This window comes from Stigmatopora argus, chromosome 6 (assembly GCF_051989625.1).
Source record: "Stigmatopora argus isolate UIUO_Sarg chromosome 6, RoL_Sarg_1.0, whole genome shotgun sequence".
Lineage (NCBI taxonomy): Eukaryota > Metazoa > Chordata > Actinopteri > Syngnathiformes > Syngnathidae > Stigmatopora > Stigmatopora argus.
In genome coordinates, this window is record NC_135392.1 from 4,886,067 (window position 1) to 4,907,512 (window position 21,446).

Consider the following 21,446-nt stretch of genomic DNA (forward strand, 5'->3'; position numbering starts at 1 on the left):
AAACGGAGAAGATTGGAATGTCGGAGTTTTCTCGGCTAATTAATTTCAGATGGGCGTTGGCGACCCCTCTTGCCTAAATTAGCACAGGAGGAAAAATAGTGAAGCTCTTCAAAGTAAAGGTCTGGGTGAGCGCTTGTTTTTGTTGCCATATGTACCCAATACTGAAATATAACATAAATAGATAGATAAATACATATAATTATTGACCACAAAGCATGTTTTTAAATTTTAATTTCACATTAAACATAAACATTTTCTTCTACATTTTCTGATTTGTGATAAATATAAAAATCGACATTATTGAAGCAATATTTTGCATTGGGTCAATTAAAATAGAAAAAAAATGCTCAATGTTCACCAAAAAAATAATACAATTCAAAATAAAACAAAAAAATGCAATATCAAGTTGTCTACTTTTGACAACTCAACATTAAAAACTAAAACAACAGATTTTATTGAGCCAGAAATATATTGATTTGTTTTATTCATTCATTAATTGTCATATTCACCATGAAAATTCATTCTATTATTCCGTCTTCTAAATACATGACATAAAAAAATCAATCATCTTGCAAGCGTAAAATTATTTTCAACCACAAAATTCATTTTTGCTGTTTTCATTGCACATTTTTACGAGCACAAACGTCATTTCCAACCATTTAGCTAAGGCGAATTACCTCTTACTAATTGTACTCCCTTTTGTTTTGATAAGCCCAGCGGAAACTGACAATGGCTTCATGCCAACTTTACTACTAAGAATCGCACGCGGCGAGGTTGAGCGCATCTGACAAATCTCATTTTTCTCCCAAATTACTGCAAATTTCCTCACGAACGGGATGAACAGCGCAGGTAAGGAATTGAACCCGCGACCCGCGCGATAACAAGTTCCACAAAAGAAGAGAAAGTTAAACGTAGACACCGCCCACTTTATTGCTGACTCCAGATCAGTCTGCTTCTTTAAGATTAACTCACGTGAAGTGCATGCATTGCTTCTTACATGTTAAATCACGGCGACACACGTCCAATCCGTTTTGCCTGAGAGTATAGCCGAATTGGATTGGACGCCTGTCGCCGTCAATGGCTGGATTTGGTATTTAAGGAGTAGGGGGGCGAAAACAGCTGCGGGCGTGTGCGTGCAAGGAAGGAATTTGCACACGGCTTGAATGTCTTAACAGTAACGGGAACACTAATTGTGAAACCCGACGCTTTCGTTCATTGCTTTATTTGACCAACAAGTTCCTTTTCTTTATGTGTTTAGTTATTTTTATATACATCAAGGGTTTCAAATGGGGTGACGGGAAAAAGAATCCCGGCTGCATCAAGGATTCCCCAAAAAGGGGGCTAATTTATATTGTGCATTTGTTTTGCGTTAGCATTAGCATTAGCTTGAGCTAAGTAAGGAGACCACTAAATTCCCAGAGTAAAAAATGAAACGGAATTTTTTTTGTTTTTGTGTTGTGGTTATCTCTAACGTATTAGTCAATTCATTCATTTAAATTTATTTTTTTATTCCCCATGTCTTTTTTTTAAATGGCATATATCAATCTGTTATCTTTGACTGTTTTTCTAATTCCTTTAAAAAAACTGACAATTTTTATTTGGTTAAAAACGGCATGGTATATTTTTATACATCTTTTTTTCATTATGAATGATTATTTGTTATCTCCCACTTCAAACGGATTGGATGTCTAGTGATGAGTGATGAACGTTTCAATTCAACGCAGAAGTATGAAATCATCTACCCCCTACCAATTAGGCTCAGGGCAGCCATGTTGGTACAGGCAACTTTTCCTTTAAAATGGATGCATTGACGTTCAAATGAAGTTTGAAGTGTCTGCCACCCTCCCTCATCATAAGAATTGGACGTCTACAAGTTGATGTCTTTTTGCGTTTCAGTGTACCCACCCTTGGCCACGCCCACTGACCCATTCAACAACATGCCCGGTTACGAAGGCATGGGCCAAGGCGGCGGAGGTGAGATGGCCAAATTTTTGTTGTTTTATTTAAATGTCGTCCATTTTGTAGCGCCAGCCTCTAAAATCCAGGAATTTTTTTTGCACGTGTTCAGGTTTCCTGCCACCCCCTGCACCCGCTGAGCCGGTGGCCCCGCCCCAACCGGGCCTCGAGCCCGAGGACTGGAGGTGAGAGCTGTTTGCACGTTAAAAACAAGAAATATTTAAATCCGAACACATTTGTTGGTTTTAGTATTCCGTCGTTGTCGGAGGACGCGGCCCGCGAGGCGTTCCAGAGCTTTGCCTCGTCCAATTGCTGCTACAGGAAAGCGCCCACCACAGACGGCGTCATCACGCAGATGGAGCCCTTCAACACTTACAGGGTGACTAAAAATGCAAATTTACCGTCTTATCATCACTTTTCACTCCATGTCCCAATATTTTTTTATTTCCAATGTCCAACATTTTCTGCACTCTTCACTTTTCATTGACTGTCCCACTATTTTTATACAACTTCCTTTTCTATATCCTTTACTTTTGACTTCCTGACCTGATATTTTGACCAACTTTCCAAAATTTATTGTGTAAATCAACCTAAAGTGACCTTTGGGGAAAGCCATTCCTTGCAGATTAACCCAAATATTATAAGAAAGCTAATCTTTGTGTCCAATAGTATCGATTGGAGACATTTACCGAGTCCAGATCAACCGAGTGGGGACACAAACCTCATGATGGTACACACACACACACACACACACACACACACACACACACACACACACACACACACACACACACACACACACACACACACACACACACATACATACATACATGCACGCACACATGGCAAACCGTTATATTGACATGTATGAACGAGCAGGTGAGATGCCGGATTTCTACACCCAAACGGCGCCCCGACCTTGGGAGATTCAGGCCACACCCCCTAATCTCTTCACCAATCACACGGAGCTGATCCGCGTGCCCTACACGTCCTCTGTGAAGGTATGTGTGCTTTTTTTTTGCTACACGCCTGCGTGATATGGAAAAGATGGTTGTTTTATTTTAGCATATGCCGTATTTTGTGGACTATAAGTCGCACTGGCCAAATAATGTACAATGCAAAGGAAACAAAAAGTATATACGTCGCACTGGAGCATAAGTCGCATTTTTGGGAGGACATTTTGCACTTGATCAGAAACCAAGGACAACCATACATTCAAGTAAAAATAGTTACGTTTTTGTAACATTTACACTTTTTGGGAAAGCTATAGCTTAAAAACAGGCTTCTGGTGGTCAAAGAGAAAAAGTTTCACTTGAGCATTAATTCCCAACGATGAAAAAAAAAGTGCGACTTGTAGTCCAGAAAATACAGTAATATATTTTTTATTATTTGTTTAGAAGTAATACAACAATTATGACATTTTCCTCCACTGACTTTATTTATGAATTGAGATTATTTGACCTGACATGAATGATAAATGTATCAAACTGCAAGATAAAACAATCCAGTGTAAAGAGACGTAGCACTGTAGCATACATATTTTAGCTCAAAGCTAATTAGCTAAGACTTTTGACAAGTGGTTTGGACATTTAAGACTTATAGCTAGCATAGCATTCATAATATTTGAATCCATTTTGTTATTGAAATGAATAGTGTGTTGCTATTTTCAATTGTCTTGCATGCATTACTCAAAAGGAGAAAATTCTGTTTTGTCGTGATATCGTTTATCGATCATATCGCACTATATTCGATCTTTGTCAAATGTGTGTAGGATTGTCACGACTGCACCGCAACGGGCAAGAAACCTTGTAAGGAGTGCAAAGGAAGCGGGAATGTAAGTGAAAAATATGCTAATATTTTAAACCCAGTTCAATTCACAGCTTCCAAACGATTGGACGTCCGTCCCCTTGCCTGAAAACGAACCCGTTTGTTGATTTTCAGAAATCGTGCTGGGTGTGTAACGGCAAAGGCACCAATAACGACCAGGACTGCTCCCACTGCAACGCTACGGGCAAAGAAAAGTACTGCACGACGCCGACGGTGACCTTCTCTCGGATAGCCGTTTGCCAATGACGTGGCGTGACGTCAACAGGTGCAGAGAGTGCAACGCCAAGGGCTACGAGAACTGCGAGACGTGCAAAGGGAAGCGCCAATTGCTGACTTTCATCCAGCTCAAGGTGGAATGGTGAGTCGTCGTTCCCAATTAGCATCGTCACCATCGCGTGGTCTTTTTTGTTTCCCGCTAAGGGCGGCCATTTTGTGCCATTTTCGTCCTCTGCCGGTGCGAATTTTTTGTGTACGTTTCCTTAAAGGCGTGGTCATTTTGCAACGAATACAGTAATCCCTCGAATATCGCGGTTGATGTGCACCAAACATGGCCGCAATAATCGAAAAATCGCAGTCACCCCTATTATAAGTACCTTTTTTTTCAGTCCTAGTAGCAAGAGTGGCTTCCGCTTACGAGTTTCAGCATGGATTTTCACATTTTTATGAACTTAAAAAAAATAATTAATAGCAGAAAACATTCGCACTCGTAATATAACATAAAGAAATTTAAATGAACTTGGATTACGATGCAGACACACTGAAAAATAAGTTTAATCTAACTTTACACTAAACTTAATTCCAATTTTGTTTGACATTTTGATACATTTCTTGGCTCTATTTGCCCCGCCTCCTCCCTGACTTTCAGATGCAACCTATCGAGGGTTGTTTGCTGTTCTATTCCCTTCAAAATATTCCCAAAATGATGCACACAAATGTCCTCACGATAGGATAACGCACGACCACTTGCCAACGAGAAGTACTATATACGCCATTCGCACTGACTAACGGGAAGAAAAAAACACTGAAAAAATGCAACGCTCCGCCCAGTGCTCGCAGCGACATTACAAAGAGGGAGTTGCAACCAGAGACATTACACGAGGGAGTTACGGGGAGAGAGACAGTGGCCATGATGTTCTTATGAGCAGCCTCTCGCATTCGCTGTCTGCTCGTATATCAAAATTTGTCTTATATCTCAAGATAAATATTTGCCCGAAATTTTACTCGTATCTCAAATTGCTCGTATGTCGGGGCACTCGTATGTCAAGGTACCACTGTATCTGTGTTTGGTATTACATTATAAATTAGGGCAGGTAATATGAAGTTACCTGTCCTATGGGCAGGTGGCTTAAAAAGTTCATGAAGAAGCCTGTATACGCTAGCTAAGCAGGAAGTAAAATCCAGATGCCATTGGTCCAGAACATCTTTACCCCAGGACTCTCCGTATTATGTTGACGTGTCCAGGACGAACAACGTGGAAGATCACACGGTGGAGCAGAACAGCGGCTTGAAAGTGGACGAGCTGGACTCCGTTAGCGGCAAGGAGCTCTTCAAGAACAACGACTACCTGGTACGTTCCGTTTGAGACGAGTGCCGTGAGAGGGCTCGTCGTTTATGTCTGTCGTCTCAGGTTTACCCGCTGATGGGCTTCCCCAACCCGGCCATCGGCGAGGCGTCGGCGCGCCTGGTGAGGGAGCACCAGGCCAAGTACGCCCAGAACTCCAGGATCCTGCAGCAGGTACATCATTGCGTTACAAATGCAAATGAATGCTGCTCCATTTGAGTCTTTAACTGTCAATGGCAGCTAATCAGTTACCTCTGTTTAAGGTTGCATACTTTTGTGTTTATTGTGAGCTTTTTGCGTGTACATTTTGTATAGATTTACTGTATTTTCTCGCATATTAGCTGCCTCCGCGTATAAGCCACACCCTTAAAATCATTGAATTTTACAATTTCTTGCATATTAGGGTGAGAATACAGACACAGCTAAAGACACCTTAGATATAAATAAATACGCACATAAATAAGTTAATAAATAAATACAATTTGTGGCTTTGTGAGCGTGTAAGTGTTTATTTGTTATCCATGTGTACAGTTGATTTGCGTTCATGGTGTTTTAGTGTTCCGTTGGCATTTGTGTGTTTGCATGTTCTTAGTTTGTGTGGCTTTTGTTTGGGTAACACGTGTGTGTTTTTGTTTGCACGCGCAGAGGCAGACGGTGGAGTTGATTCCAATCTCCAAAGTGAATTACAAGTGGAAAGGCGACTCTCACGTGTTTTACGTGTTTGGCAACGAGCAGCAAGTCAGTGCCGACAACTACCCCGCCAAATGCTGTTGCGTCATCCTCTAGACGGGAAGTGCCCAGACTCCTCCCCTTTCTTCTTCTTCTTCTTCTTCTGCCCTCCGTGGCCTTCGTTTGAGACAAAATGTGGGCAGATTCGGCTGGTGAATGCTGGAAGTAGGCTCAAAATATTACATTTACTTAATGAGAAATTCATATGATTAGAAAAATTCGGACGTTTTCGAAGGATTTTTGGGCCAATTTAAGCAGAAAATTGGATACTGTCATTTTAAAAACATCAAATTATAAATTAATTATGTTTTAAACTATTATTAAAAGAAATTATACAATTAAGAGTAAGGCAATTAAAGCATAAAATTGGATTCTGAATAATACTGTAATTTGTAATCATTGTCATGTACAAAAAAGATAAATCATAAATAATATATCATGTTTTACACTATAATTAAAAATAAATATTACAATTTAGAGTGGATTAAAACAATGTTTTCCACTCAAAACTTGACCAAAAATGGCATTATTGGAATGTTATTGTTAACATTTAAAATCACTTATATAGGCATATTATAAAATACATATTAATTATTAAACCAAAATCATGTTTCAATGCCATGGCAGCAAAGGAATTCAATGAGTACCGTAAAAATGTTTAAAATGTCATAATTGTATAAGTAAATGATTAAAGATTGAAATATATACATATAGTATTTCAGGGGAGTAAATAAACTAAAGCTTTTTTGCATCATAGCAAGTTATTGTTGTGAAAAATAGGATCCAGCATTGACCACTTTAATGAATGTTTTTAGGATTATTTACATTTCATTTATAGCACTTATAACATTTAACTGCATCATAATAGTGCGAGAAAAATATATATTTACTTTTTTGGGTTGGGTTTACGTTCGTCTAGTGATATTTTTGATAACATTTTGATTGTACGGCATCACGTCGTGCCTCGGGTGTTAAACCACTAACCAGATGTCCAAATATTGCCATTTTTTTACATTATTGCCATTTTTTGGCATAATTACCTCATATCTGCTTCCGCTTTTAATTTGAAGTCCAATACAAACAGACTGGAAAAAAAGTGTTTATCAGTAATCCGTATTTACATGTCCGTCATTGCTTATCCTGTGACATATTGACTTTTGCATGCAAATAAACACGTTTAGAGATAAACTAACCAAACGGAGGAAATGATGACTAGATGAATTGTGACTTAACGGCTAGTAACGTGCTCTTATGGTGTTTAGTGTGAAAACGTATAAACTGTCACTTGCACTTTTCCTTCTCAAAATTATTTGGATAATTAAGGAGCGTGGCAAGGGGAAAAAATGTTATGAATTGTCATCTATCCATTTATCTAGCAATGTTGCTGTATTCTCTATTATAAAACGAATTAACACTTAGCGTTTTCATTTTGCTATTATGACATTTTTACATCATTAGTCATCTAATCTAGTCCACCAAATATATAGAAATGTTTAGTATAACAATCAAGAAGGCATGTGGACAAAATACATTAACATATAACATAAAGCATTCAAAATTTGACTTAAAAAAAATAAATATAAAATCACATATGGTCAAATAAAGCTTGCTGACATATTGCAATGTGCGAATTCTACTTTTTTGTTATACACACGCTTATTCAGTATTTCTCTAAGAATTAAACTGTAAAAGAAAAAATTGAAAATACTGTCTGGTTTTGGCAACCCTTATTTTGTCCCAATACATTTTATTGCAATAAATTAATTAACCGGAAAGGACAACACTTCGCCATGAGTTAGCTAGCTCTTGAGAAGGTTAGCCTAAATCACGTGCTGTGACGTCATCTCCCTGCGCCCCTCCCCTTAGGCCCCATCGTGCCCCCCCTCCTTTCCCCCTCTCTCATCTCTCAAGCGGCGAAGAAAGACCTCCGGCGGCGAAGCTTCATGTGAGTTCACCTTCGTTTTTGTCTTTTACCCACACGAAAAAAAAACGCCTTTTCTACTTTCCTAATTCGGTGTACATTCTTTGGCGTTTGGTACATTTGTGCGGGAGCGAGATAATGTCGCGTGGAACAAACTCGACGGGGGGGTTACTAGAAAAGTTTGGCAACTTTTTTTTCCTGCTAATGTGGCTTGTCGTCATGGTGTCATGGCAAGTTTTTTTGACTTTTCGTCCCGAACAAGTGGGCCCGTTACACGGAGGAGGGAGGATTGAAGCGATGGCTGGTGGTGGTGGTGGTGGTGGTGATCTCCTCCATTTGTGTGTTTCACCACCCTGCTAAGCCTAAAATGTCGTGCTCCTTCGGGGCCACTAATTTTGAAACCTGAGGACTCATTCGTTTGTCACAATATATAAAACATTTCCCCATTTTACATTAAGATTAAGCACTTTAGCGCCCCTTTCTCCTAACGGTTAATACATCTTAAAGCCAAACGATTGGAATGCGAGGAGGGTTTAAAAAGGCAACTTTTGAAAACGTGGCTGAATCGTTAGGTTCCTCAGATTTCGTTAGCGTTGTTATCAAAAAGCGCTGAGCTGAGCTACTTTATACTGTAAACAAAAACAAACAGACTTTGGCCAAAAGGTCTGAGGCAATCAAAATTCGACCGCAGTTTATAACAAGTTTTTTGGGGGACAGAAGAGATCTAGAAATACAAGTTGGTCATCGGCTTGCAAAACAACACTAAAACCAAATAAAGCCATTTATAAGCAAGCTCTAAAAGTATTGGAAAGAAAGCCCCCCCAAAAAAACGCACCACCACTGTCAGTACCAGTAGTTAAAATTTGTCCTCTTTAGAGGACATTTGTAAACCTAAATATCTCCCACCCAGTGCATCCAATCGCATTAACTCCTTTTGGGCTCTATAGAGGACATTCAGAGCTTTCCAATGATACAAATAGTATTCCAATGACTTCATATAGATTGGGGAATTTCAAAATAAATGTGATTGGGCAACATTTTTTTTCCTGGTAGTCAGGAGGATATTAAAAAAACAAACGCCTGAACTGGAACTGGCTCTAGAGGTGACTGTAGTACCCTTAAAAAAAATAAGAGTGCTAAATTAGCCAAAATATGCTTTTTCTTCATACCTGGAACTCCATACCAATTAGCATATGTTTTATCTTTTCACTATTTTGAAATAAATGATCGTATCGGTCGCATTGTCTTGCGTTTCGTGCATGTCAAGCTTAATTTATGCGCGTATAAGCCGTACACTCGATTCAGTCATCATTTTTTTAGCGACAAAAATATGGCGTATATGCGAGAAAATATGGTAGGTTCTTGTTTCTTTGAGTGTACTTTTTTTGTATTATCAGTACGTGTTTGTACAGTGTGTGTGTTTGAGGTTTTGTTTGTGTTTGTGCATATTTTGTTTGTACCCACTGACTGCCTATAAGTGCTTTATGGATTTGTACGTTTTTGTTTGGTATTCAAGTGTGATGTGTGTTGTGCCAGTGTGTGTTATTTTTTTGTGTGGTGTTTGTGTGTGTCTGTGCTTTGTTTTTGCTATGATTTTAGATTAGATTACTTTATTCATCCCGTATTCGGGAAATTTCCCTGTCACAGTAGCAAGTGGGTGAGAATACAGACACAGGAAAAGACATTTTAGACATAAATAAATAGGTAAAACATAAGTTAATAAATATACAAATATATTAATAAATATAAATAAATACAATTTGTGGCTCTGTGAGCGTGTAAGTGTTAATTTGTATACTGCGATCACAACGTTGTCTAAAATTGCGCTGTGTTTTTGCGTCATCGTTTACCTTGAAACTGCACAAGGGACTAAAGATGGAAATTAGCCCACGGCTAAAATCTTACGTATTGACATATCTTCGTTCACATAAGTATAAATGTATTCATTAATATCTGCTGTCCCTTATTAAATAAATCAAACTCAAATAGACGAAAGCTTTGCTGCCACGGCGAGCGTGTTTGATAAGCAACCACCAAATGAGTGAAAACGCCCAAACGGCCCGTTTGGAGACTGCTCGTTTCCATTGTGACCTCCAAACAAGATTCCAGATCTCAGTGAGACCAAGGAGTCCCGCCCGCCCGTCACATGCTTCACCCCGCATGGGAATGACCCTGGCACACCCCCTCCCCTCAAAGCCCAAAAATAACAGCGAGATAGTGTGACTGCGTTCCGTCCAAAAACACCCACGAACAAGAAAAGTCCTGAACTATAGAGATAATGAAAGCAGCCTCTATCTTAGTCTCCGTTGACAACAAAGTGTCAGTTTGTCAAACCTCCGCCCAATAAACACACTTCCCCCTTTGTTGTTAAAATGAAATGTCTCCGTATGCGTCAAAGTTATTCGAGACATTTCTCATCGAGGCCTTGGTTCAACCTGACCCGAGTCAGTGACTTCCGGGAATTGTTTGGGGGGGGGAAAAAAAAAAATTCAGCCCTGGAAGGCAGTTTGATAGAGCAATGTGAAATTTGCTAGATGCGAATATCATGAGAAGACCAACAAAAATGTGTCAAAATGAACAGAAAGTCTGACATTTTGGTTCAAACTGGGAGTTATGGAAGAACATTTTATTTAGTTTAAAATGTCTCAAAAGCATACCTGTCAACCTCTGCCGATAACTGCCCTTATAAATGATTATGATTCCCCTTACAAACCCCCAAAAAACCTTACAAACACCGTACGACTCGTACGGTGTTTGTAAGGTTTTTTGGGGGTTTGTAAGGGGAATCATAATCATTTATAAGGGCAGTTATCGGCAGAGGTTGACAGGTATGCAAAAGGAATAGCCAAAATGAACAGAATGTCTGACATTTTGGTTCAAACTGGGAGTTATGGAAGAAAATTTGAATTTGTTTTAGTTTCAGCATGAATTTAAGAATACAGACCCTGCAGTGAGTTTTAGTTGACAAGACAAAATTTGGTAGATAAGCCAATTGCGGGTAAAGCTACTAAAATGTTGATGGAAAGTGGCCATTTTGACCAGAAACTTGAACAATTCTCAAATTGTGATCATTTCACAAAATCTACTTTATAGCCAATTTTACTTGGAATCATACATTTTTGCTAGACATGTCACAAAGTAGAGCCACAAAAAAGCTCTTAAGAAGTAAAGAAAATCATGCTGACTTTATCCACCTTACTGTTTGACATTTTTGTACAAATGTTTACAGTAGCGCCATATGCTAATACACTTTGCTAATCCAAGCGTTTAACTTCTATGCCCTGCCCACCCTCTTTTGAGTTTACAAGGAGGCCCACCTGGCAACGATTAGCTAGCACCCATTTTCTCCTTGGAACAAAATGGCCACCAGTGAATAGTGAGTCATTTAGCCTAACCTGAAATGTTTCCACGTGTGCTCATCAACAGGAACTAAATTTGGGCCTCCGCGACGATGGCGGCGAGGAGAGCTCGGCAAAGACGCCGGTGAGGTCAACCCTCGCCCTCGCGCCGGACAGGGCCGCGCCCGTCTCGCGCTTTCGGCTATGTTGTTGAAGAGGAAGCTGTGCGTGGCGGCGGGGTCCGCCGCCGTCCTTCTCCTCATGCTCGCCAGCCAGAGCATCCAGCGCTCCAGCATCCAGCACTTCCTGTCGCTGTCTTTAGCCACGCCCGCCGGCGACAACGCCAGTCAGGAAGCGGGTGAGGGAAGCGACCGGTCAAAATCGCGTGGCCAATTAGCTGCAACTCGCGAATGTTGTTACATTGAACCCTTTCTAATTTAACTTAATTTGACTAACAATTCATCTTTTGACTGTCAAGTCAAAATAGAAACGACAAAGTCATTTTAATGTTTTGGTATTTTATTAAATAATGCTTTTATTATTTTATAGATGTATTATTATATATTATTATTGACGTCAGGTACTTGTGCATGACATTTTTTAATTACCAAAAAAATCACTTAACTCAAAGTATTAAGAATGATTGTTCATTTTAATAATATAAGCATGTACAGAAGCATTGATTTACTTTATTATTCAAATGCTAGCAAATTGTGTCAGAATCCAACTGGCACCTTCAATGCCAGTCTGAAACCACAAAATAACTTTATTTAAAAGCCAGGTGACTAAAATTAACAATAATAACTTAACTTAACTAACTTCTTGCAGTGGGCAGTCCTCTTAAAATCCAATACTATTTCGGGGGAAATGGCTATTTGCGCTAGGCCTAGCATAGCTCCGTGCTCGTAGCACACTCTTACAGTCCATTTGTTTTAAAATGTGTCAAAACCTAGCCTTGACTTTTATCTTATATAATGTCAGCAAGCATTAGCGCCCATACAATTCCTCACACACTTGGCTAACAGCATGCTAGCATAGCAAATTTGTGCTAGTGAAACAGTTCCCTTTTTTAAAATTTATTTTTAAATGTGTAAACAATCATACTTAACATTCAATGGTTATTCTGTAGTGGCACCCAGGGTCCTCGGGAATGCTAACGGTAGGAAACAAAGCTAAACTGTGCTTGAATGCACCTCATGTGGCTATGGTAAGCAGAATGAAAGGATGACGCGTGACGCTAGTTAGCCCGTCACAATAATGTGTTGTGAATTTACTTTGTGTGTCTCTCTTCAGCGCAACCTATCGATGTCACCAGCACACACGCGCTCGTCAATACGGCGAAGAACGCAAGGTAACGACGTGGCGTTTGATTAGCTTCCCGATTTTTTTCCCCCACTGAACTTTTCAATGGCGTCCTTTCAGGCCCTGCAGTTGTGCCCAGGACTGTGTTTCGGACCTGAGCGAGTCCGACTGGTTCCGCCGTCGCTACGACCCACGCCAGCGACTCGTCGTCCGCGACGCCAACGAGCACTTTGACGCCGACGTGCTCAACTGGTGGATGGTGAGAATGAAAATGATTCACTTGGTTTCAAAACCATGGAAAGGGGGGGATAGGCGGCCCGGCCCATTTGGCACCCCAAAACAAAATAGGATTGGCTGACAAACAATTCTGGGTGTTCCCTACCTGTTTGCCGGGAAGGGCTCCAGCACCCCTGTGATTCTTGTGCGAATGAGCGGTACAGAGAAGGAATGGATGTAAAATATATTGTTACAAAAAATGTAAAAAATGATAAAACTAAATAAAATCTTAAATAATGTTAGTAATAGTAAAAAAAATCTACTTGAAACAAATTGAGATTTCAGAAAGGACATCATGGTAATATGTTTTAAAATTCGATAGTTTGTGAAAGTTCTTCATTTTGCACACCAAAAATTAGAGGGGAGAAAAGTCAGTATTTAAAATGAATTTTAAAAAAACTGTATTTAAATGTTGTGCAAATAAAAAGAAACAAAATGTATTAAAAGGGTTTAATATAGAAATGTTTTATTGGGAAAAATATTGAAATGAAATGAATAAGAAAGTAGTGAATGTCTACTGCTGGCATTAGCAACCAATGAGTTAAAAAGCTTGAACGGGGCAGACGGAAAAGTCAGTCCATTTCCTGCTAAATGTTATTAGCTTGCTCGCAGAGGCCATTAGAAGATTAAAGCGGGAGAAGGCGGACCGTCACTTCATCCCGCTGAATCACCGCGTCTTGTCACTGCACCAAGCGACTACTATCGTGCCAAGTTAGAAAGAAAGACAGAAAATCAAAGACACTTGTTACTTTTAGGGATCTGTCACACTGCAAACTACATTTAAAAAAATACACTAGATTAAGAGTATTCACATTATGCATATTTTTTAGATGTAAAAAAAACAAACACTGACATTCATTTTATTTTTGACTGGTTCATTCTCCCCTTCCTTGTAACCTGACGAGTAACCTAAAGGACTGCTTTTGTTGCAGAGTCTCCAGCAATCGGGCACCACTCAGACTCTCCAGGAAGTGATGTCACGCATGTTCCAGGTGATCTCCCCGCCCTCCGTGGACTTCACGCCGTGGCCCTCGCGGTGCCGCCAATGCGCCGTGGTGGGAAACTCGGGCAACCTCCTCAAGTCGGGACACGGGGAACTCATCGACTCCCACGCCTCCGTCATCCGGTAAGTCGTCTCTACCCACGTGTTTCGACGTACGGCTAAAAATGACCGACATGCGCCCCCTCCCAGGATGAACAAGGCGGTGACGCGTGGCTTTGAAAAAGACGTGGGGAACCGCACCACGCATCGCTTCCTGTACCCGGAGAGCGCGGTGGACGTCGAGCGCGGCGTCCGCCTGGTCCTGCTGCCCTTCAAGACTCGAGACCTGCAGTGGCTGACCAGCGCGTTGTCCACCGGGGAGGTTCAAATGTACGTCGCACACGCACAAGCATGTTAAACCTATGGATACGACTCTAAAATGATGAACAAAGGCCTTGTTCAGACTAATAGCCAAATCCGATTTTAGACGGGAACGTTGCCTCTACCAAAATGGCCGCCCTGGGTCCATTTTGATAGCACCGACGGCAGGTCTTTTCATGCTTTTGACATGAATTGATTTTAACATCACCCCTAGACATAGTCTGTTTGATTTAGAAAAGGGGTGTCAGACTCGGGTTGGTTCGGGGGCCGCGTTAATGTCAACTCGATTTCATGTGGGCCGGACCATTTTAGATATAATATTTACTTTTTTTTTTATAAATGGATTAAAAGAACTGGATTAAATCCCTGAATATTCCGTTTTTTATAGATCTAAAACAATGTTTATTTGAGCTTTTTTTTTTAAATATATTTTTAGATTTTACAAAATCATTTTTGAACTAAAAACAGAACAAAATGGATTAAAAAATGACAATTATTGATTTAAAAGGGGGAAAATCATGAAATGTAATGTACATCTATACTCTTCATTTGAATTTGATCCTAAAACAGAAAGTCGGCACTCATGATTTACTTTCCCGGGCCACACAAAATGATGCGGTGGGCCAGATTTGGCCCCCAGGCCGCCACTTTGACACATGTGATTTAGAAGGATGCCAGCATTGGTTGTTTCGCTGCCAAGCCTCCCGCTTCAAATGGATTGAGCGTCTCAAACCACCAATGGCATACGATGAAGCGCTGTCTGACCAAGCCAATGATCGCAATTATGTTCAAATTAGTATGCAGTAATATGGAATTAAAAGGAATTGTTTAAAAAAATGGTACAGGAAATAGCCTGGGTGTCGCAATTGGTATAAAAAATGCAATTGTGAAATGTGTAACGACATCTTTGTGTTCTCAGGACCTACGTGAGGGTGAAAGCGCGGGTGACGGCGGATAAAGACAAGGTAAGCGGCTGGTTGGTGACTGACTGATTGATTGATGACGGATGGACGCGGACTGACGGTCGTTTGTGCCTTTTGGAGGTTCTGGTGGTGAGTCCCGCCTTCTTCAAGTACGTCCACGAGCGCTGGACGGAGCGTCACGGCCGCTACCCGTCCACCGGCATGCTGGCGCTCATCTACGCGCTGCACGCCTGCGACCAGGTGGGTAAACGCCACACCAAACATTGGGACTTCATTTTTGCACTTATCTGCATTTATTTGGAGCTTTCGAGGGTCACTTTTTGTTCATATGCAAAAGCAAAGATATCTCCTCTGTTTATTTATTTTTGCTTTTTTTAAATTCCTGTCAATGCTGTCTTTTCATTAGCATACTTTTTAAAGAATATAATTCATGCAGATATGAACAAACTGTTCGGTCTGTTGCTATTTTCAGTTGTTGTGCATGAATTACTCATGTATGGTTGGTAGGGGGAGTCAATTTGCTTTAAGATAGGCACCCCGTGAGGCTGATTTGTGGAACTACAACGAAAGTCACTTGAAGTTGGGCATCCTTTCTGGGTGTATTTATGGCAATGATGATAGACATGAGAACACTACTTTTCCTGCCTTTCCTCGTCTTTTGCGCTTTCTTTTATGACACCGTTGTCTTTTTTTTCAACTCACGCAGGTGTCGGTGTTCGGCTACGGTGCCGACCGTCAGGGCAACTGGCACCACTACTGGGAGGAGGACCGACACGCCGGCGCCTTCCGCAAAACGGGCATCCACAGCGGCGACTTTGAGTCGGAGGTCATCCGCCGTCTGGCCCAGGAGGGAAAGATCCGACTGCATGCCTGAAATCCCACCACGTCCATTTGGTGCCTTTCCGCAAAGCCGTCGACCACGAATGGCTTTATTGCTCTGAGGTGGGGAACAACCACATATTTTGTCTTATTTTTCAAAAAGACTTTAGAGATAACCTTTTTTTTCGTGTGTTAATGTTGCAATCTCAGCACTTTGCCTTAAGGAAATGGCGGACATTTTGTGGCTTTACTCATAATGCGGCCTTTCATTCAAACTTAACGGTTACCGTCCCGTAATTGTTTTAATTGTCTTTTTTTTTTTTACTTTAGCCTCTCACTCTTGAACAACAAATTTTTGAGCAGTAACACAAAAATAGTCAGAAGTATTTCAAATTATATTTTCGTCCTTAAAATTATGTACAGGGAAACGTTACGCCCAGTTTTGAAAGCATTTTGTTACTTTCTTTACCCATTTTTTTTTTACACCAATGCTGCAATGCCAAATATTTGAAGGATTTTGAATAATTTCTGATTAACTTTTGTATAATCTTCACTTTTCACTGAGTATGTGCCACCAGATTAAGTCAAATTTATATAAAAATACGCCTTTAAACGCCGGTAGACGTCCAATTTATTTTTTGAATTGGACACCGTCGCCAAAGAGATAAACGCCTTTTTTTTCAGTAGTAGTGCTAAAAAAAACAATACTTTTGTGGAATAATCTGTCCCTTAATTTAACAGATTATGATAATTTTTTTGCGCCACTACGTTTGTAATCATCGTCAAGATATTTTGTCCTACCAAAAGTCGGCATCACCGACTGGTGTTAAAACGTACTGTGAATGTTTAAAAAGAAAAAAAAAGTCCTCTGCGTGTTTTTTTTGTGGGTGTGCTGCTTTTTGTTTGCTAACGACAATGAAGGAAAATGAGGACCACACAGTATCTTTTTTTTTTGTATTTTAAAGCATGCTGCATTGATTCTTTTCACATTTTCTGTATATAATTTTTTTTTTTTTCCAATTTTGAGGGATCACGAAAAGCAAGTTGAAAATGTATTTATGAATGAAGTTACATTAACGTGGATTTGTTACAGTAAGTCGTCAACCACTAATGCCTGAAGCGGTATAATTCCTGTGAAGTAAGTTCAGAATTTTGTGATTTATAATTTCTTTCAGTATATAACAAGTAGAAAAAAAATCTGATTTGTTCTTTCAAAACAATTTGAAAATGGATTGACGAGCCCTCCATTCTTTTGTGAATCAGTGAAGGCACTGCTGCCGCTTGGACTGAACTATAAAGATGAAATAAAAGACTTATAAAAAATACATAGTTGTAGTCTTTTATTTTCTGAAAGAGGTAAACCCAACTCATTAGCTACCATTTCCATGAACATGTTTTTGGTTGGTGTTTTCCCCCCCTTGGCTGTTTTGACATTTTTTTGCAAATGTTCACACCATGTTTTTTTTCCAGTTTGTCAGTCAAAAGGCAGGAAGTGATGTGCTACTTGTTGCCGAGGCGTCTTTAAAGGCAGTTGCAAGATTTTCCCTGCGGTGGGGGTCGCTCGGAGTGCTTCTCCTGAGACGGTTGGCTTTTGTTTGTTCGTGTGTGTGTGTGTGTGAGAGAAATGTTGTCCAATCTTGGCATCAGTTTGACATGGGCTGCACAAAGGAAGAGGGGAACAAGCCTCGCTGCTCCGGCTTCTCCTCGACGTAGCCGTGCTGCCAAGTAAGTACACGCACATTTCAAATGCTCATCATTTGCGTTTCAAATACACACATTTCATCATCCTGCATTTTTTTGACTTTTCTCTTCCCCTGTAAATGTCCCAATGTTTGTCCACGGGCCGTACAGATTCCCTAATACTTTTGCCCATGTTCCCTTTCTGTACATTAGGGCACTCGGAGGTTTCGTCGAAAGATGTTTGGTCCCCGGACGTTTGTTAGAACGGTCTCTCTCACACTCACTCACACTCTCATTCTCTCACACACAGTTTCACTCTCTTACTCTCACACACACTCATTCTTACTCTCTCACACACTCATTCTCTCACTCTTACTCTCTCACACACTCATTCTCTCACTCTCTCTCACTCTTACTCTCACTCTCTCACACTCACTCTCTCACACTGTCTTACTCTCTCTCACACTCTCTCGTACTCTCGTACTCTCTCTCACTCTCTCTCTCACTCACGCACTCTCACACACACTCTCTCTCACTCCTACTCTCTCACACACTCATTCTCTCACAGTCTCACTCACTCTCTCTCACACTCACTCTCTCACTGTCTTACTCTCTCTCCCACTCACTCTCTCTCACACTCTTACTCTCTCTCTCATACTCTCTCTCTCTCACTCACACTCTCTCACTCACTCTCTCACACTCTTACTCGCTCTCACACACTCACTCTCTTACTCTGTCACTCACTCTCTCTCTCACTCACACTCTCCCCTCTCTCTCTCTCACACACTCTCTTACTCGCTCTCACACACACTCTCTCTCTGTCACTCTAATGATAGTAATTTACCTGGTTGCTTGCTTTCAACAGTAAACTCTCTGTCTCTCATAATTTGACAGTGAGCGAACCCAGCGACAAACGTCCGGTCGACCAAACGTAAAGGGACAAACGTCTTTCGACGAAATGTCCGGTCATGGTACATTAGGCCAGCTATCCTACAAGTGCCCCTTATTCTGTGTCCCAATGGGCTACATTTCCCTATATGTGATGACCCAATACTGTATGCCCCAGTACTGTTATCTAAATTGAACTCAATACTAACCTGACCTAAAACTCCTTAGTAAGAAATACCTTCTTTTTCCAACTTGTCAGTTTTCCGGAATTTCTTTTCTTTCCGCTTCCTGCGAGTGTCACCCCCCCCGTTCTGCTTTGCTCCCCCGTGTCGGACTTGCACACGACTCACCCACCAGTCGGGGTCGTCCCGCCCCAGGACCACCAGGACTTGGCCCTCGCCGAAGCTCAGCTCGTCGTGGTGGTCGGCGTCGCAGTCGTAAAGCGCCCGGACCCGACGGGATCCCCCCCGAGGCTGGCGGAAACCACGCCCCCAAGGTGAGCGTCCCGGAGCCGAACCCGGGCCAGACGGCGCTACTCACCAGCGACCGGCGCGGGAGCGGCCGGGGGACGGGGCCTCGGCCGGCGCTCTCGAAGCTCTGCGAGCGGCGGTTGGTCGATGGGCCGTCGGGGGAGGTCCTTCTGGCGCGATGGCGGCGGGCGCCGCTCGTGTCGCTGTCCGCTCGCCGGTAGGCTGAGAGGACGGCGAGGCGTTGGGACTTTCCCTATTTGGGCGGCGGTGCCGGCGGACGGGCAGTACCTCTGTCTGAACGTCGGGTCAGTGAGCCGAGAGGAGGGGGACTGGACAAAAGGATTCGTCGTCAACGTGAGTGAGCGTCTACCAGAACGTTTTTTTTAATTTTTTTATACTCCCCTACTTCTTAAAGGATGAGTCAGCGTCAACGCAGATCCTCCCGTGATTGGTCGCCATCCCATAATCTACATGTGAGAGGACAGACAGCTTTCAAAGGTAAGCCGAACTCGAGGTGAGAGAGCCATCGACAATTCCTATTTATTAATGTCATACTTTAAAAGTAAAAAGAAATGTATTTTTCAGTCATTACAACACTTTATTTCGCATCTAAGGGGAAAAGAGTAATGATAAAAAGACAACAATGATTAAAGGGGTGCTAGCGATAGAAGTGGTGTGGCAATGCTAGCTAGCAGTAGTGTTTACGCCAGAGCAGTGTGACTTTCCTATTGGCGTGTTGGGACTCTTACAGGTGAGTGGAAAGCTGTACACATTCATCCAAAAAAGCCATCTAGGTCTCCAACTCTGGTCCTCGAGGGCCCGTCCCCACTCTGTTTTCTTTAACTCCCTTCTCACCACACCTGAATCAAATGATCAACTCATCAGCAAGCCATCCAGCAGCTTCATACCAATCCCGATGATTTGATTCAGGTGTGTCGGTGATGGGAGACACGGAAAACAGACAGGAAATGGGGCCCCCCAGGACTAGAGTTGGAGAGCCCTGATTTAGAATATATTCACATAATGAACCCTAATTACCGTGGTCATTAGACTCAGAGCAGCTCCTTTTGTGTCGGGTGGTAACCGGAGGGTTCTGCTTCCTGTTTCCCGTCAGGGGGGAGAAGACTTCCTCTTGGTCGTCCTCGCAAGGCGGCGGCCGAGCAGGAGGGACGTCGGGCGCCTTGGTCCTGGGCGGCAGCGGCGGCGCGGGCGAAGAGGGGGGCGGCGGCGGGGGGCTCTGAGGCTGGGCGGCCGGCCGGGCGCGGATCTCCGCGGCCAGCCGTCGGCCCACGCTCAGCAACCCGCCGGCGCCGCCGGCGGGCGCCGAGGAGGCGGAGGACGTCAGCGCCGAGTGGAAAGGCCGCGAGGGGAAGGAAAAGGACGAGGACGAGCGCTCCTTCTTGGCCGGGCCGTTCTGCCGGGATAGCGTGAGCCGGGTTTTGGCGGGCGCTGCTGGGTTGGCGGCCCCGCAACCGCTCACCTTGTCCGCCGCGTCCTCGTCGCTGTCGAAGGCGGTGTCGTCGCGGCGGAGGCGCCACTCGTAGTCCACGTGCACGTGATGGTCGAATTGGTTGGACTGGGCCTGCTGCAGCTACGCGCCAGTGGTGAGTGTTGGAATCGTTGCAAAGGAAATTGTTTCAATAATATAGAAAACATCATTGAAATAAATACATTGAAAGAGAAAATTATTGTTGAAATAATTCTATGCTATATGTGTCATTATGGATATAAATAAATTAAATGTAAAAATAATTTTGGGTGAAATTGAAATTGTCTATGAAAGGGTCTCATTGAGGAAAATAACCAAAATTAAATACTATAATAATTTTGGTTATTTTCCTCACTGAGACCCTTTCATAGGAAATTTCAATGAATAATGAATTGAAAATAACCAAAATTAAATATTTTACCCCAAATTATTTTTTAAAAAAGAAACTTACCAGCGCCTCGCAACGGCCGTGCTTGAGACTGCGGCTCACGTCCAACGCCGTCTCTCCTAACTCGTTCTCTGGAATGGGTCAGGGTTACGTTGAGGACGCCGCCATTTTGCGGCTGCCGATCTCACCGATGCGTGTGTCGGCTCTGGCCCTCAGCAGCAGTTTGACGCAGTCGCTCTTGTTGTGGAGGCAACTGTAGTGAAGCGCCGTGTTGCCGCACGTCGTCTGCACGTCCACGTTGGAGCTGAACGAGCACAAGTCACTTCCGTCAATGAGATGCGAATCCGGCATAGTGTGGCTTCTCGCCCACCCACCAGTTCTGAGCCAAGAAGTCCAGGATGTGCAAAGACGTCCTGTCGGCCAATAGGACGGCCAGGTGGAGGGCCGTCTCCCCTTTCTCCTGTCACCGCGGAAATCAGAAAGAAGAATTGGATGAGATAAATGCCGAGAAGCATT

The 21,446-nt window shown here is 42.3% G+C and overlaps 3 protein-coding genes and 1 long non-coding RNA gene across 6 annotated transcripts in view; 3 read left to right on the forward strand and 1 right to left on the reverse strand.

The window, feature by feature from the left end:
* Positions 1–18: 18 nt before the first annotated feature.
* Positions 19–7,778, forward strand: LOC144075570 (protein SSUH2 homolog). Of its 2 annotated transcripts, none has more exons than XM_077602746.1 (12): positions 19–125; positions 1,897–1,974; positions 2,069–2,141; positions 2,206–2,335; positions 2,626–2,686; positions 2,836–2,957; positions 3,728–3,790; positions 3,898–3,977; positions 4,049–4,141; positions 5,245–5,350; positions 5,411–5,518; positions 5,990–7,778. In XM_077602746.1, exons 2-12 carry the CDS (start codon positions 1,938–1,940, stop codon positions 6,128–6,130), a joined length of 1,014 nt encoding a protein of 337 aa, XP_077458872.1. In that variant the 5' UTR covers positions 19–125; positions 1,897–1,937; the 3' UTR covers positions 6,131–7,778. The 2 variants fall into 2 exon arrangements, with proteins under 2 accessions (XP_077458872.1, XP_077458871.1); XM_077602745.1 differs by lacking the exon at positions 19–125 and adding an exon at positions 712–849.
* Positions 7,779–7,938: 160 nt separating this feature from the next.
* On the forward strand, positions 7,939–16,498 carry st3gal8 (ST3 beta-galactoside alpha-2,3-sialyltransferase 8). The gene is made up of 9 exons (XM_077604074.1): positions 7,939–8,018; positions 11,421–11,690; positions 12,626–12,683; positions 12,755–12,893; positions 13,843–14,036; positions 14,103–14,282; positions 15,193–15,238; positions 15,317–15,436; positions 15,903–16,498. Exons 2-9 carry the CDS (start codon positions 11,537–11,539, stop codon positions 16,068–16,070), a joined length of 1,059 nt encoding a protein of 352 aa, XP_077460200.1. The 5' UTR covers positions 7,939–8,018; positions 11,421–11,536; the 3' UTR covers positions 16,071–16,498.
* Positions 16,499–17,341: 843 nt separating this feature from the next.
* The window catches only part of unm_sa1614 (un-named sa1614), a 35,133-nt gene continuing 31,028 nt past the window's right edge, over positions 17,342–21,446 (reverse strand). The window contains exons 19-28 of one of the 2 annotated variants that reach the window (XM_077604073.1): positions 21,305–21,390; positions 21,119–21,234; positions 20,994–21,061; positions 20,534–20,644; positions 20,092–20,467; positions 19,460–19,520; positions 19,342–19,382; positions 19,124–19,275; positions 18,934–19,056; positions 17,342–17,733 (exon numbers count right to left, since the gene is read on the reverse strand). In XM_077604073.1, coding sequence (XP_077460199.1) covers positions 17,659–17,733; positions 18,934–19,056; positions 19,124–19,275; positions 19,342–19,382; positions 19,460–19,520; positions 20,092–20,467; positions 20,534–20,644; positions 20,994–21,061; positions 21,119–21,234; positions 21,305–21,390 — 1,209 coding nt within the window. In that variant the 3' untranslated portion in view covers positions 17,342–17,658. Of the gene's footprint in view, positions 17,734–18,933; positions 19,057–19,123; positions 19,276–19,341; positions 19,383–19,459; positions 19,521–20,091; positions 20,645–20,993; positions 21,062–21,118; positions 21,235–21,304; positions 21,391–21,446 lie in introns of both variants that reach the window. The other variant, XM_077604072.1, reaches the window with a different exon arrangement.
* Positions 18,883–21,446, forward strand: part of LOC144076330 (uncharacterized) — a 31,582-nt gene continuing 29,018 nt past the window's right edge. Inside the window, exons 1-3 of the long non-coding RNA XR_013300792.1 lie at positions 18,883–19,407; positions 19,469–19,551; positions 20,168–20,657. This is a non-coding gene — a long non-coding RNA (uncharacterized LOC144076330). The remainder of the gene's footprint in view (positions 19,408–19,468; positions 19,552–20,167; positions 20,658–21,446) is intronic.

Excerpts from the sequence above, each read along its gene's own strand:
- LOC144075570 (XM_077602745.1), top strand. Across the intron at positions 4,142-5,244 it reads ATCCAGCTCAAGGTGGAATG|GACGAACAACGTGGAAGATC; the intron begins GTGAGTCGTCGT and ends TGACGTGTCCAG. Across the intron at positions 5,351-5,410 it reads TCAAGAACAACGACTACCTG|GTTTACCCGCTGATGGGCTT; the intron begins GTACGTTCCGTT and ends CTGTCGTCTCAG.
- st3gal8 (XM_077604074.1), top strand. The coding sequence starts at position 11,537 with ATGTTGTTGAAGAGGAAGCTGTGCGTGGCGGCGGGGTCCGCCGCCGTC. Across the intron at positions 11,691-12,625 it reads CAACGCCAGTCAGGAAGCGG|CGCAACCTATCGATGTCACC; the intron begins GTGAGGGAAGCG and ends GTCTCTCTTCAG. Across the intron at positions 12,684-12,754 it reads AATACGGCGAAGAACGCAAG|GCCCTGCAGTTGTGCCCAGG; the intron begins GTAACGACGTGG and ends GCGTCCTTTCAG.